This window comes from Taeniopygia guttata, chromosome 1A (genome assembly GCF_048771995.1).
Source record: "Taeniopygia guttata chromosome 1A, bTaeGut7.mat, whole genome shotgun sequence".
Taxonomy (NCBI): domain Eukaryota; kingdom Metazoa; phylum Chordata; class Aves; order Passeriformes; family Estrildidae; genus Taeniopygia; species Taeniopygia guttata.
In genome coordinates, this window is record NC_133025.1 from 46,400,558 (window position 1) to 46,416,297 (window position 15,740).

Genomic DNA, 15,740 nt, shown 5'->3' on the forward strand with positions numbered 1-15,740 from the left:
GATTGCTGTTCTCAGGATCTGAGGACCAACAGCTGCCTGTACAAGGACCCAAATAATGTGGTACCTCGTTGCCACAAAGAAGTCTGAACCTTCCCCAAACTCATAGAGCACTGTTATTAGCTAAAATCCTTGGACAGGAACTGCTCACTGTTCATTGTCCAAGCAGTGGTGGTTCTTTATCTCCTTGAATAAATTATTTCCATTTTGGGCCAGAAGTCCAAAGCCCAGTCCAGCAGTCAAATGTCCTGGGCTGCCCAGCACTGCTCTGAGTCCAATGTGAGCAGTGGGTGCACTTAAGGGGTTTGGGTTTGTGTATATCATGTATCACTTTTTGGGGGTTTCAGAGCTGATACCTTTGTTATGTGAGTTTTCAGTCTGATATAAGCCTGCCATTAAGAGGGGGGATCAGTTGTAAAAGCAGCATGAAATGAGATGGGAGAAGGCTCCTGGCCTACTGTTCCCTGAGGAAGAACAGGTGTCCTGGCTAGCACTGTAGCTTGAGATAGAGACAGCCAGAAAAGGAGGGGGTGAAAGCTGAGGGGGTTCTCGCAACAAAGAAAGAGACTGGAGCTTGTTCTCATATCTCTGTCCACTCACTGCTCCCAGGCACAGAAAGGCAATCTGGCAACCCCTCTAGCTGCTGCTGTGTGCTCTGGCTCTCTCCCTTTTGGCTCAGCTCTTTGATGTTGCTGGCTTCCCGGCTGTGGGCAGAAGGTGGTTCTGATGGTAGCCTGGGGGTGGACCAAGAGTGGGAGAGGGGAGGAGTCACTGATCGATGGTAATGAATAAAAGGTCCCTCTTCTTCGGTCCAGAGTCCAAGACACCAGGAGAGCTGCCCCCTGAGACAAGAGCTGCAGACTGGCAGGGAAGCGACAGCTTAGTGAGTATTCAGGGACTGCCTTGCTTTTCCTGGACAGCTGCTTATTATCATTGCCTTGCTGGTGCTTCACTGCTGTAAAATGTTAGGAGTCTTTAGTACAGTGTGGAGTGTTGTGATTTTCCACTCCAGCAGCAGACATATCAAGGCTGCTTTTCTGATCCCTTCTTTATTTGTGAGTCTACAGGGATCTTCCTGGCATGTGCAAATTTGTCTTAGCTCCTTTCTGTACTTCTAACCAGTGGATGCTGCAACAATGCAGAGGGATTGGGCTCGCTGTGCTGCATGGTATGTTACCCCCAGGGCAGCCCACTGTTGTTGCATAGGGGAGATGTGTGCTGGGAAAGTATGGAGTGCAGGGGGAGCAGAAAGGAGTACTTTTGCAAGAGGAAGAATTCCCCGAAGGAGATTTGCTGGAATAGGGCTGTGAAGCTGGCATGTTCATTCATCCCTTGAAAAATATGTTGCTTCTGTGGTAACAAATGAAACATTTGGGTTAAAGTGGTGTTTGTGGCTGTTCTCCTGTGGCTGATGGCAGAGTATGATCCAGGCATTCTGGGATTAGAATCCTCTGAAATGGGAGCAGAGAGCTCTGCCCTGAGTGAAGACAAATAAAGAGGGTTTGGCTCGAAAGTGTGTTCGAGTTTCCCACTGGGCAGCCTCACTTTCATTCCAAAGTACACCCAGCATCTTCCTCTCTGTGCCCCGTTGCTTTCCCACTGGAGTCTGTCCTCCAGCCTCTCCCTCGTGCTTTTCTTTCTTAGCAGCTACTGTACAAGACATTTGGGAAACCTATAAAATCCACATTCAACAATAAGTCCAAAACTTCTAAGTTCTAAGAAATGAAAAGGATCCCAGAGCAGAGAATTTCCTTTAAGAGACTGGAGTGGCAGGGCACAGAGAAGTAGCAGCAAAGTCTCAGTTCCCTTTGACCATGTGTTTATAGCAAACGTATGGCTTTTCCCCAAGTTTTCCTCCTCATTTCAGGCTAAGCACTGAACAGGCAAGAAGTGGATGTGTATGGGGGGACCTTGATGGTGCAGGATTGAGCTGCTCTCCACATGGGGTTGGATAACAGGGATGAAGAGAAATTCTTTCTCTTTGGTCTGAAGTTGAAGTCCCTGGTCAGTTTTTCCTTCTGAGAAAGAAGGCTTCAAATAAAGGTCATGAGTTTGACATTGAAAGAGTAAATTGCAAAGCCCAGAGTAATCTTTTTTCAATGAATTTCAGTTCTCACTGATGAAGTGTTAGTCTCTGGCTAAATGTCCCTGCAGTTCTTGGCTGTGTTACCTTCAGTGTAACTTCATGGATTGGCCTCTGAAGGTGACAACTGTGACAACAGCACAGTGGTTTGGGGAAAATGGTCTGCACCCAGAGTGTGTTCACTTTGCATCCTGTCAGTGAGAAATCCTGATACCTGCATATACACATAGATGAAACAGGCAGTAGTCACATCTTAGACGAGACATAAGAATCGTTCCTGGGGCTTAGATTAATTCCCAGGCAGTGTCTGGGGTCCCAGCCCCATCACTGATACTTGGGGAGGGTTGGCAGGTAGTGGGTGCTCACACCCCCTCCCTAGCTTGCCTCTAGCAAACTCTTTCCTTTTCACTCAGCAAGGACAGCCATCTCTGTAGCTCCTTTCTCTTTTACTGCTTTCTACTGTTCCAAGAGTTGGAGAGTGGAACACCTGATGTTTTGTCCATCTCTGCTGCCCATGATATTGGATTCAGTCAAACTCTTTTAGGTGTTAAAAGACAAGATAATTCTCCCTGAGACTGCTGGCCTTGAGGATCCATCCCAGATGAAAAGCCTTATGTTGGCATGTGCCTTTGGTGCCCATGAGGCAAGGACTGCTAGTGCTAGACCAAAGAGGGAAATGTTTGCCTCTGACTCCACCAAGATGCTGTCCTTTGGACTGTAAGAGGAGTCTGGGGTCAGCACCACAGCGAGAGCCTTCAAAGATAGAGCTCTGGGTGCTGCTGTCATCTCAATGCAAATTCATGATCACACCAGCAGAGGGATTCTTTCAGGTTGCTGCATGTCACTTCCAAAGCAATAAAGTAGGAGATGAAAAGGGGCAGCAGGGTTGTATTCCTTCTCTGATAGCTGGCAGGCTGGCATTGCAGCAGAGGGCAGCTGGAGAGAGGGGGACTGAGTGGGACAGGAATGTTTGAAGCCTCATGCTCCATGTCTCCATTGGCAAAACTGACAGAAGTGTTTGGGCTGGTTGTATCCAGACAGAGTATGGTGAGGGCAAAGAGAGCAGATCAGAGGAAAAATCAGAAAAACAAACATTCATATTTGGGCTCAACACACACCTCTGCCTTTGGGCCCCTGGCAGACTGTGAAATTCCTTCCACTTGCCTAGGCCAGCTTTTCTGAGTATGGAGTGCTAGTGACATGTTTGCCTCTGGATCATGTCCCCCAGGCCTGAGCTATGAGAGGAAGGGGGCATGCCCCTTCCTTCCCAAAACCTAATCCAGTCTGCTAATAGAGGATGTTTTGTAATAGCTCCAAGAAGAGTGTGTACCAGCTAGCTGTCACCTTGCCCAGGCTCTTTCACGGGCTTCCTCCTAGCTCTGTTTTCATAATAAACATTCCATTGCTAATTTTGCAGTCAGCCCAGGATCTCCAGCTACCCTCAGTGAGAAGAGAGCAAAACACAGTGAGAAAGACAGAGTGGGAGATTCGTCCCTGCACTGGCACAATGCGCACTCTCGTCATCCTTACGCTCCTGGCTGTCTTGGTGGTGGCTGCCACTTCCTATGGTAGGTGACCTTTATTACTGGGTAGAATGAAAACTCCAAACCTGCAGACATTTATGGGTCTGTTCAGATGTTTGTTATTTAACTTTGTGTCTTCTTTGCCCTTAACTTGATCTCTTGCCTGCTTTCCTACCCTTATGTAAGATCCTCCTTGGCCTGATCCAGAGCTGTTTCCTCCAGTCATTGGAATTCACGGTCCAGGATGTTTCAAACCCTTCCTCTCTGTTCCAGCTCACCTCACAGACTGCTCCTCTTTTTGTCCCTCTGTTGTCTGAACTATGATAAGTGTGGTAATTCTTAATCATTCCTTGCTAATGGGAAGATTTCCCTTTTTCCTTTTGTAATATCATCCCCTTTTCCTAGTGAGGCACACAGTTCCATATTGGTGGAATTAAGATGCCACTTCATGCAAGATTCAAAAATATTTCACTGTGCTAATCCATTGTCTAAGAACACATACAAGCTTTGAAGGCAAATTGGTATCCTGTCACTGTAGTGTCAGGAGCAGAAGGTGAGGAACTGTGCTGGAGAATCAGCTGGATGACCAAGTGTGAGTCTGGAAGCACTGACTAAATCACCGGGTAGCTCTCTGTTAAACTCCTGAGCACTTTAAACTCCTCATATCAATTCTAGGTCACACCACTGATCCCTTTCTCTTCCTTTTAAAGATGTGCCTTAAAACCTGGCTTTTCTGATTTCTGTGTGTGTTCTGTTGATCTGTGGTATATGAGATACTGAATCCCATCAACACAGTGTCATAATACATGTTTCATTCTTTCTTTCCACAGAGTCCCATGAGAGCATGGAATCCCATGAGTATCTCAGTAAGAGACTTTTTTACTATTCTATTGAATTTGAAGAGTGCTACAGACATGTCCAAGATAATTTACTCATACTCCTACTAGGGATAAAATAGGTAGAACAACTGAGCCCAAGGAAATTGAATTTACTGAGTGATGGAGTTTCAGAATGAAAAGGGAGAGAGTTAAAAGAAGATTTCGCGTGTTTTGGCACAAGCTCATACCACTATTTTGCATAGAATATAATGAGAATTGGAAAACAAAATTTGAGAACAGAGCTCAGGTCTCTGTTACATGTACCAAGACCAGGTTAACTGACACTAGAAAAGGACATTGCTCAAAAAGCTCTAGGATGAGCATGGAAAGAGCCACTGTAGAAAGCCATGTACAGAATTTATTCTCCCTGAAGTACAAGGAGAGCCGTACTCTAACACCTTGGAAGCAGGAAGGGTGTGTGAATAGGAGGGATCCTTTGGCTGGAAGAGGGAGAGAGAGTGTCACAGGAAAAGCACGAAAAGGGCGAAGTGTGTCACTTTGGAACAAGCAATATCCTGGAGAGGTTAGAGAACAGGTGAATCAAAATGAAAAAGAAATTAGGACATTAGGACATCTGGAAGAAGGATTTCACAAAGCAGATGGTCAGCAACACAAAGGCACATGTGGAAGCCAAATGACATCCACAGACTCCTGAACTCTGCAACAGGACTGTGATGTTTCTCAAAAAAATCAGAAGGGACATTCAGACCCCTCAGTCCAAAACTGCCCCACAAACTTCTCAATGACTGTCTAACCTTGGAGGCAGAGAAAATCACTCAGGCCCTTCCTGTGCTCAATTTCACAGTTCTTGAAGGTCTTCTGAGAGTGCTCAGATGTCGCATGGTCTGTGTAGCTTGGTGCCTACCTGTTCTGGGCAAACTCCACTCCATCAGAGGGACTGTGGCAGCAAAATCACAGTATCGTTCCTCTGGATGATTTGAATAATATCAGAACAAGACCAGCATGGGCACTTCTGTACAGGCTGCACTAGCCACTGAGAGGGCCTATACATGAACCAGCCAGGGGACAGGAGGCAATATTAAAAGGTCTTGGATTTACTTGTACATGGGAGGGCAGATAAGGAGGCTGTTATAAAGGAGGAAACCAGCTTTTGTTGAAATCTGGCATTGAAAAAGTGCCCGTCTGAATAACCCCTTGCCTTTTCAGATCCCTTCCTCAACAGGCGAAGGGCCAATGACTTCATACAGGCTGACACGAGACTAAGAGCCATCACTCAGGAGAGGTATGCCATGGCCTCAGGATGCTGAGCTTGACAGTGGGAAGAGATTCCTCCTTGCCAAGAGAGGCTTTTAGCAGGGGTGGCAGCCAGGGTGACTTGTGAGAAGCCTCAGTCCCTCTTTTAATGTGAGGTACTTTTTAATTCCCCAAACCCAGGAAAAGCAAAAATTCAGATAACAGAAAGCATGTCCTTAGATTTAGAGACATGTCACATGCTGAGAAGACTGATAAATTTTTCTGAAGGAAGCACCAACAGAAGGAGAGAGAATGAATGTGGGATGGTCGGAAAGAAAGATCAGTTTGAGAGCTTTTCCGAGTTCTCAGATTTCATGCAGAACTTGCATGACCTTTTCTAAATCAAAGGGTCATCTGAGGGCCTCCTTGCCTCACTTATAAAATACAGATGTAACCAATTTCATGGCTTATTCAAGGCTTTTGAAAATAAAGACTGAAATACGGAAATAATCTCTTGGCGAGATTCTCCTCAGTAGCAGGTGACCTACTTCAGGTCTTTTTTTCTATGTATATGTTTGGGAAAGAGCAGAAGAGCTGAAGAGAGCAGGCTGGGGAAGGCTTCCTCAAGCTGAGACAGGAGCCATTCCCCTCTCCCCACCACCTTACTTAGCCCCTAAATAGAAGTTTTCCTGAGGAGGCAAAACATTCCTGCTGTAGTCCCTGGGTGTGGTAAGCACAGAAGCTGGCATGCTAAGAACCCCATAGCTGGATGGTGGACTCTAATGGTGGATCCTTAATCCAAGCAGGGACTTTTGGAACAAGAAAGGGCTGTAGGCGGATATTTAAGATCTCAGCATTTACCACTCTTCTCTCCTACCTTTACAGGATTAGGGAGCGTAGTAAGGCACCCCAGGAGCATCAGAGGGAGCTCTGTGAGGACTACTACCCTTGTGAAATGTACGCTTTTCGCCATGGCTACGCTGCTGCTTACAAGCACTATTTTGGGGGGAGGAGGAGGACCAAGTAATGGATGACCTGTCCCCACCCTGGGGCCTGGAGTCCAGGGTATCCTCCCCAAAATCGCAATGGCTCTGAAACATACTCAGTTGCTTGTATTCCTGTATGTTATCCTGCCTGCTGCTTCTCTCCCATGTAGCCATGGATTCCTACACTGTGTTAATTAGCGCTGAGCTGATGTAGCAGAGATCACAGAGAGTTCAGGATGTGGGTGTTTACTACAAAATAAATTGCTGGTTTGATACTATCTTCTCATGACTCACAGTATTTTGGAAGGGGGGTATGCAATTTTCCATAAAGGAACTGAATCTGTGTATCATACATTCTGTTGCAGATTATGGGGAAAAACATCATCACCTTGCAAGCATATGGCTTTGGAAGCCATAGCATATGGATGTGGAACCTATAATGTTCTTGTTCCAAGTTCTACAAGTAGCTTCTTTCAGAGGTCACTGGACAGTTTCAGCTCCCAGTCTTAATCTAAAAACAGTGGGGTGTTCAGAATACAGATGCACTTTTTGAAAATCAAATCTTTCCTCAGTTGGGGAAACAAAATCCAGAAGGCACCCATTTAATCTTAAAACAAAGTTAGGGTGAGAGTTGGTGACAGAAAAATCCTGTAAACTGCCTCTTGTTTATCTAGTTACCATCAGGTCCTGATGTTAGGTGCTCCTTTAGAAAGGAGTGTGGGGTCCAGGCTTAACTTGTATTTCCTTTTGCAATCCATTTCAAAACCCTTCCACTTGAAACTACTCTGGTAGCACTTGAAAGCTGCAGAAATTGAAGCTGGAGAGGGGCTCCTGGTGGTAAATAAATAGAAAAAAGAAATCCAACGTTTGAGGTCAGGCCCAGCTTTGTTCACACAGAACAATTTCATTTGACTGTTCACAAATTGTTTAAAATCAAGATGCGGCTTGACCCTGTGCACAAGTTACTGAGCCCCTCCTGGACCTCTGAGGAGTGAGTATGGCTGCATTCTGCTCACTATCACCAGGGCCTGTCCCCAGGCCAAAAAAGACCAGTGCTGACATGTCCAAGAATTCCGTGCTGCTCTGGGCTTGACAGCAGCCACAGCAACTGGGACACCCCTTGGTGTGATTTGTGTGGGAGACATAACATCTATCTCAGCTCAACACAGATGGTTTCAGCATTCACTTCTCTAGGCTTACATAGGCACCTGCAAATTATGGAAGTTGGAAAGATTCATGGCATGCAATCAAAGTCTGTGATGTATAAAGTATCACATTGTTGACTAATCTTTGAAACTAAGTCTGGAGCCAAATCTACCTAGCCCATTAGAAACATGCTTCTCCTTCCAAAACATACTCCAAGGTTTGCCAGCTTTGAAACTGAATTTTGGAAAGAAATGTGATTTATTTATTGAAAACACTTCTGATAGGAAACTCCACCCTGACAGTTGCTAAAGTTTTGTCCAGAGGAAAAAATGAGAGAGAAATAATTTTAAGGCAAAAACCTGTACAGATTAGGTACATTCACACACACTTGTTCCCTGTGTTCTCAAGTAGGTGAATCTTGTGATCACCAACCGGAGCAAACTCACATATCCTAAAATAAACAAGTCTGCAGTGTCTGGGTTTGACTTGATACAGTGACACCACCACAACAGAAGGCACAAGGTCTAGTGCTGTCTGGGTCTGTGTCCAGAAATATCCAGTGATTCCAATCCCCAGTTAACCAGCATAAGTAATGAAAAACACCAGACATTTCTGTGGGATTTCATTAGCACAAGCAACAACCAAACAGATTTAAGAGACTTCATGCTGTTTAGAAAGCTTGGGAAAAGATGGGAGGATAAATAAAGCTGTTTGGATTACTAGAATTGTACATTTATATATTTATATTATTTCAAGTATTCATCTGGAAGCATAACGTTCCTAGAATACCTATTATTTTTAGATGTTTATTTACTTTATAACTGTTGCCTTTTTGCTGGAATAATATATATACAAGACCTTTTTCTGGATGTCATTAGTATATGTATTCAACTTCCTGGATTGTAGAAAAGTTAACAGGGACAAAAATTGGGGTTTATTTTAATCCTGAAAATTCTCTAAGCTAGAAGACAGTGTTTCTAAGAATTGGGAAAATCCCTAATGGCTCTGATTTTCCTTGGGAACCTCTTAAACTTTACTTCTGTAATCCTGCACATGGGTCTGAAGATGATTAGATATGAAATGGAGGAAGATTATATCTCTGCTACCAGAAAGAATAATCACACTTGATTTAGAAAAAAACCACAAAACAACTACCCAAAGTTGGTCTCTTGGTCTGTTCAGCCAGGGGGAGACCTCATTGCAGTGTACAACATCCTCCTAGAGGGCAGTGGAGGGGCAGCACCGATCTCTGCTCTCTAGTGATCAGTGATAGTACCCAAGGGAACAGCTGGAACTGTGTCAGGGAATGTTTAGGTTGGATATCATGAAAAGGTTCTTCACCCAGAGGGTGTTTGGGCACTGAACAGGCCCCCCAGGGAAGTGGTCAAAGCATCAGCCTGACGGAGCTCAAGAAGAATTTGAACCAAGTTCTCAGGCACAGGGTGTGAGTCTTGTGCAGGGCCAGGAGCTGGACTTGATGAGTCCCTTCCAACTCAGGTTATTCTGTGATTCTGCAGTTCCTATGCTTTTGTGGGATGTGGATTTGGTAACTTGCGCAGTGGGTTTGGGGAGCATGGGGTTATTGACACATAGCCCATGCAAGGCTCTTGCCGTACCAAGTAACTTTAGCCACTCAGGCCCTGAAGAATAAAACATTTTGGAGTCCAAATGTTTAATTGATTATTAGACAAGAGAAGCCAAAACAAAGCTTCTAAATTGTGAAGATTTCCAGGAGGAAGATATAAAGATCTTCCCTCAAATTAACTTCCAAAGTTTCAAAAGTATAAAAATCTCATCTCCAAAGTGATTCTGTGAAATTATGAAACTGTGTGAAAAACTACTGTGTTTTCCCTATGCAAACTGAATTACAGGTTTCTTTACTCTCAGGGTAATGAGTCAATGTGAGGTGGAGGAAAAGGTCACCATTGTGTTCAGTCTCATTTGAGAAACTCCACATGAGAGAGCCCCATCACATGAAAAGAATTGCTCTATTTCAGTGTGTGCTGGTCTCTCCTCTGGCTTTCTAGAATGACCAAATGACTTTCAAGTTTGTAAGAAAAATGATTTTTTAAAAATCCAGTTGCTTTTCTTCAACAACACCATTCAAAACCTCAGATAAAATCTTCTGGAAATGCCCCGAGTCATGAAATGGATGCCAAAATGACTGCCAGGACCCAGTATATCCCAGCCCAAAGGACGGGCTTTGTTTTGGAGCACAGACACAGGAACACAAGCCAGATCCCTGATCTCTCCAAGAAATCACAGGATATAAACTGCTGCCCAAAAGCAAGCCCCGGAGAACTTCAATAACCTCCAGGAAAGCTCTGAGGTTAGGGAGACTAGCACAGCCAAAGAAGACATGAGGAGTCTGCTGGCACTGCTGATCGTGACTCTGGCCCTGGCAGCATTCTGCTGTTGTGAGGAAGGTAAGGGGACAACTTCCCAGGAAGGGTCTCAGAGCGCTGCTGGACCCTGCAGCTTGCTGTCAGCCTCCCCCCAGTCTGGGAGAAACACAGAGCTTTGGGAGGGAGGAGATGCACCACCAGTCATTGCACAGCTTCAGGTCTCTGTCGGAGAGTCACAGATGACAGAGGGCTTGGGAACAGAGACCCCCATCTTTTGCTGGGCATTTTCTTCCACTGGTCAACACCCGCTCACCCCCACCTCCGTTGCATATTGAATTGCAGCAGAGAATTTGAACATTTTAATATCTTTAAGATTTCAACTGGTTTATCATTTAGTCTCTGTCTAAAGGGTGGGTATTTCTAAAACCATCTTTGGAAGAAACAGACCTTCTGTGTAAGTGGGGGGAGCTGGATCTGGCCAGTCAGTGATGGGATTCAGTTACAGAGAAGGACGACTCACAAGCATAGAAGGACTCACAAGCAGACTCCTTTCTGTCTGTCTGTCTGTCTTCCAGATCCTAAAGAACCCTCAGGATCTCTCAGCGCTGACAGTGAGTATATAATTCTGACTGATGCTCAGCTCCCTTCTCCTGCATCTGCCTTCTTTCTTCCCTTTGATAGGTTCAAGGGCTGAACAAGACCCATGCTGAGTCCCTAACTCCTCCCCTTTTGCTCCCTAACTCTGCAGTGCCGGAGGTGCAGGAGCATGTGCAGCAAACAGAGCCCCTGCCGTGTGCGCAGGTGACCGAGGGCAGCCGCTGTCCCTGCCGCAGCCAGGCCAGCGCTGCTCGGGTGTGCTGCTGCCCCAGGCGCCACAACCCTCCGGCCGTGCCCTGGCAAGGCATGAGGGGTGCACGTTGTTAGCAGCTGCATGCATCTGCCTCCTGTGAAACAGAGCTGTGGTGGTGGAGCCTCCCTGCTCTGACCTGGCTTCGGAGACCTGCCCAGAGTGACTGCTCATCCCCAGGCTGTTCTGAGAGCAGAACCTGCCCACATCAATGGGTTGTGCCGTCCCTGCCAAATCCTGCAACAAGGAAACCCTGAAAGAGGGAGGCTTCCTTGGCTACTCCTGAGGGCTGCAGTCCCTCCTCTAAGGTCACCTGGGATGCTGGGATTTGTACACCTTGAGCTGTTCACAACTTTTGCAGCAAGCTGATCCTGGCAGAAATCTGTATGGAAAATCCTTTTTGTTCTCTCATGTCTCTCCTTTCTCACACTTTAAAGGATAACATTGCTGCTGAGAAACATGAAAGCTGGTATTTTTCAAGTGAGCCAATACAAACACAGATTCGGAAAGAGAAAAAAAGATGTAAAGACTATTCAGGGAAAGGTGGTAGTTTTTGACAATTCATTAACTGGCAGTTTCTGTGTAGTCAGTATTTTGATCCAGACTAAACCTCTGTTTGCTAGAGATAGGATACCTCTCAGCTCCAAAGAGAAATACAGCCAAACACTCCATGATGATGAGGGAAGGGACAAACCCCACCATCTCCCCACAGGCAGAGTCTTAGAATCTTTTTTCCCCAGAAATAGCAACAGTTTGGCAGTTTCCATGCTGAAAAATTATTGGTGTGCTTCTGCCTGTGTTGCCGCTGTTCCAGCACCTGTGCACACCTCTGCTGTTGTGGGACCATCCCATGGAGTGAGGCTGTGCTTTGCTAAGCCTGGTGGGAGGTGCCTGTACCTGGTGTGTGTGGGGTCCTTCACAGCACCATGGTGTTTGCACAACAACAAATCAAGGGAGCAAAAAAGCAACTGTGCAGACATGATGTGTTAGTGGAGAGCAGGGGCAAATGCTCTCATGCCTGAAACATGTCTTATGTTCTCCAGGTTCTGAATGCTGGGATCTTTTTACATCTTTGGTGTATTTCTCACTGGGTGATATTTACTGACGCTATTTTATACTCTTCACCTTGCACAGAACTCTGTATATGTGAGCATTGGTATTTCTGTGTGCTGCCTGTTGCTCATGGCTCACTGGAGGTGCTTTAAGGTCTTCTGGTTGGAATCCCACATCATTCTCAGTCAGAGTCCAGACACAAAAAGGAAGCCAAGACTCTAAAATTAAGTAGGCCAGGGAGAGAGGGTGCCATTCTCCTAATTTTATTCTTATTAATATTTTATGCCTTCTGCACATTTGCTGCAGACCAGATTATCCTGTGTGATAAGGAAATGGAGTTTATGACAGAAAAATCCCTTGCTTCATGGAGATGTGAAGGTTGCAGTGGGGAGGGAGCTTTGAGTGGACAGTGGGGTGGGGAGATGTGGGAATCCAGGGCTTCCCTCTGGCTGCCCTGGCAGGCCTGAGACCCTGGCAGGGGTCAGGAACCCCCCTGTACAGAGCCCCGAGAGACACTGTCTGTGATCTCTGCCCATAGAGAGGAGTTTTCAATCTTACAAGATGAATTACAAGCTTTGAGTGTTTGATAAGAGTAATAATTAAGTGTGACAAGAGTGCAAAAGTAAAATTTTAGGTTTCTAAATTAGGGGTTCAGAGGGGACAAGATGAAAGAAATTAAGTGTGTCTTGTCCTTTTTCTCCTTCTTCATGCCCTCCATGTTTCACTGTAGTGTTGGCATTTTTCTATTAATTTAAGCTGGGGACACACTGTTCAACATAGGTGACAGATATTGGCACATTATTGTAAATATAGCACACGTAGTTTCTGGTATTTAATGTTTGTAACATCCCACTGAGGGGCAGAGCCCCACACGCTGCCCTGCAAGACAAACCTGCAGCAGGGCAGCAGAACATGTTAGAGATAAGCAAGAATAAACAACCTTGAAAACAGCACAAACGAATTATGGCTTCTTTGGCAACGGGGCAAAAAGACAGAGACTTTCTACAATCTCAGAATCACCAATACCCACAAATTCCGACAGGGAGAGATGAATGGACCATTAGGATGGTTTGTGGGAGTCATTTGCTTGTGAAGAAAGTAGATTGTGTTTTTCAGAGGTTGGACTGGTCTGTGTGTGCTGTGTCTGTAACTTGCTGTGTTCTCTCTTGGCAGGCATCAAGATTAAAAAAGAAGTCGCCAATGCCTTTGTGAAGAGGAGGAAGAGATCCAGCCCTTACGAATGGTAACAATTCAGGAGCTGGGCTGAGAGCTGGACCTGTGCTGAAGACGGGGTGGGAAGGCCATAGGGTATTACAAGGCATTATTTTATTGTAGAACTATGTTATTACCCTCATATGTTGAAGGAAAAAGGCTGTAGGAGACATTCAGTAATGGAATTTTTTTTCCATTCTTTTTCATTAATAGACATTTGAAGGCTCATAGCTGGAGTCTAGTATTCCTCCCAGGGAGAAAGACAGCATCACCTGTGCTAGCCATGGAGACAGGAGGATACAAGTCAGAAGCTGCTCCAACCTACAGGGTTATCAGAACCAATTTTTAGGATGATGAGAATCATAGAGCCTCGGTCATTGCCTCTGGTTTCCCACAAAGGAAGCACAGCTTTGTTGCAGGGATAAGGCTAGATCAGATTGGCTGCTCTTTCTGAAGCTGTAGAACATATCTTTACTTGGGCAGAAGTAGACACAAAGATTTGGAGAAATTCCAGCTATTTGAGAAATTTCAGGTAATGCAAGGAAGTTCTTCATACATTTCCTGGAAGAGGTTGTTAAGCTACTGTTTCCAGTACAGAAATAAAGTAAAAATTCATGAGGTAGTGGTGGGATTTCTGTGGTGGTGTGTACTGTCTTCAGGAAAGATTAACCAAACATAGAGGAGGAATTGAGAATGACATCCAAAGTGTATAGCTGAGATTAAAAATTTTGGGCCTTCTTAGCCTAGCAAAAAAGAAAAGAAAAAAAACTACATGGGGATAATGCTCCTGTCTACAACAGAAATGAGGATTGTTAGAGACAAGCATTTAAGCTAAAGGAAAATAATGGCTAATGGGCAAAAATAAAGGTAAGCAGGAAATAATAAAATAAATATATAATTAAATAAATAACAACAACAAAATCCTGTGTAGGTGGGGAATGAGATTAAAAAATAATAAAAAAAGCCAAATCCTTACAACTTCTGTGGTATCCTTAGCTGATAAAACCTCAAGAGCAATAGATTTAAATTGGGTTCAATCCCATATTTCCCAGCATTGATCAAGTAGCTTAACCCTGAGTAAGCAGATGTTTAACTCAGCATAACCAGTCCCCTGTTGGGTCTCCCTGGAGGATTGCAAGGAGCTTTGCTTCAGAGGATCACTTCCTTCATGCCAGTGTTAGGTGTATGAACTGTCTCAACTGCATTGGCTGAAACTGCAGAATAGCATCTCTGTCTGCTGCAGGTACTTGGAGTATTATAAAAGTCCGATGGAGCAGATGCATGAGCGCTGTGAAAACTACCCCCCGTGTGACTATCTCTCTGACCAAGTGGGATTTGCCTTGGCCTACAACCGCTTCTTTGGGAGATACTGAGGATGGGAAGGCTTGGAACGCTCTTTTGCCTTGGAGCACTCCAAACCCCACAGGAGAAAGATGCTGTGGTTGGGAAGGAGGGAAGGAAAGCATCTGGACTGCACCTTCTGTTGTCTGGAACACCAAGGCAGGGATTATCCCATTTGTTGAGCCTGCATTAACTTTCTTCCTTTCATCAATAAAGTTTCTCTTCAGACATCTTTTGTGGTATTTTGAGCTTCACCAGAAGACTCTGTCTTATTTCCTTCCACCTGAATCCCCAGCACACAATTTGTGGAAAATAGGGATTAGCTTCAAGAAAACCACTGCATGCATTAGCAACATCACTAGATCTCTTATCCTCTTCTGCAAAATACAGGAGGATTATGGAAGAAGAAGGACATGGTGTGTGTAAATGTGATGGATCTGATCCTGGGATGCTCACTGTGAAGAAGGAAGAAAACCTGCCTCCTGTTCCAATTAGTGGGAAAGTTCAGTATTTTCATGTAGAATAATCACATTAAATATGCACCACAGTAGGATCATTTGTAAAGACAGAGGTGTGCAAATACTCTTGCATAGATAGCAATCAGCTTCTGGTACACTCTTCTGATTACTCTGTCGTAAAATTTGCTGTATAGCAACAATAAATAAATCCCAATAGGTGTGTTTAAGGAGTCCTTTTAGATCAGTCCTTGCATTTGTGGGCTTCTTTTCAGGACTTTAAAAAAAGTCCTCAAATTATCTTGGTTGTGTTTTTTTGGTTTTGCTTTTTTTTTCCCAACCAGCTTCTAGTGAAAATAAAAACACCCAGCAGAACACATACACACACACAAAAAAAAAAAAAAAAAAAGCCACAAAAAACCCCCCAGAAAACAAACAAACAACAACAACAACAAAAAAAACCCCACCAAAACCCCTCTTCTCCTCTGTTTCTTTTGTATTTTGCTTGAAACTAGAAGTACTTAAACAGCTAAAAATTTTAAAATTAAAAAAAAAGAAGAAAAAGAAAGCTATAAACATTATAAAATGTTTATAAAAGGTTTTTTAAAAAACAAAATTGGCTCAATAATGGTTTGAGATTGGGGCAGTGTTTGGTTTATTCAAGAAAATTGGTAGCTAAA

At 44.5% G+C, this 15,740-nt stretch overlaps 2 protein-coding genes across 2 annotated transcripts; both read left to right on the forward strand.

The window, feature by feature from the left end:
• The first annotated feature begins 806 nt into the window (after window positions 1–806).
• MGP (matrix Gla protein) lies at window positions 807–6,939 on the forward strand. The gene is made up of 5 exons (XM_041713507.2): window positions 807–880; window positions 3,498–3,648; window positions 4,434–4,469; window positions 5,649–5,724; window positions 6,561–6,939. Exons 2-5 carry the CDS (start codon window positions 3,588–3,590, stop codon window positions 6,700–6,702), a joined length of 315 nt encoding a protein of 104 aa, XP_041569441.1. The 5' UTR covers window positions 807–880; window positions 3,498–3,587; the 3' UTR covers window positions 6,703–6,939.
• A 3,131-nt stretch (window positions 6,940–10,070) lies between these two features.
• LOC100231110 (osteocalcin) lies at window positions 10,071–14,833 on the forward strand. The gene is made up of 4 exons (XM_002192653.7): window positions 10,071–10,233; window positions 10,728–10,763; window positions 13,226–13,295; window positions 14,508–14,833. Exons 1-4 carry the CDS (start codon window positions 10,167–10,169, stop codon window positions 14,635–14,637), a joined length of 303 nt encoding a protein of 100 aa, XP_002192689.1. The 5' UTR covers window positions 10,071–10,166; the 3' UTR covers window positions 14,638–14,833.
• Window positions 14,834–15,740: the final 907 nt, after the last annotated feature.

Excerpts from the sequence above, each read along its gene's own strand:
- MGP (XM_041713507.2), top strand. The coding sequence starts at position 3,588 with ATGCGCACTCTCGTCATCCTTACGCTCCTGGCTGTCTTGGTGGTGGCT. Across the intron at positions 3,649-4,433 it reads GGTGGCTGCCACTTCCTATG|AGTCCCATGAGAGCATGGAA; the intron begins GTAGGTGACCTT and ends TTCTTTCCACAG. Across the intron at positions 4,470-5,648 it reads GGAATCCCATGAGTATCTCA|ATCCCTTCCTCAACAGGCGA; the intron begins GTAAGAGACTTT and ends TTGCCTTTTCAG.
- LOC100231110 (XM_002192653.7), top strand. The coding sequence starts at position 10,167 with ATGAGGAGTCTGCTGGCACTGCTGATCGTGACTCTGGCCCTGGCAGCA. Across the intron at positions 10,234-10,727 it reads ATTCTGCTGTTGTGAGGAAG|ATCCTAAAGAACCCTCAGGA; the intron begins GTAAGGGGACAA and ends TCTGTCTTCCAG. Across the intron at positions 10,764-13,225 it reads AGGATCTCTCAGCGCTGACA|GCATCAAGATTAAAAAAGAA; the intron begins GTGAGTATATAA and ends CTCTCTTGGCAG.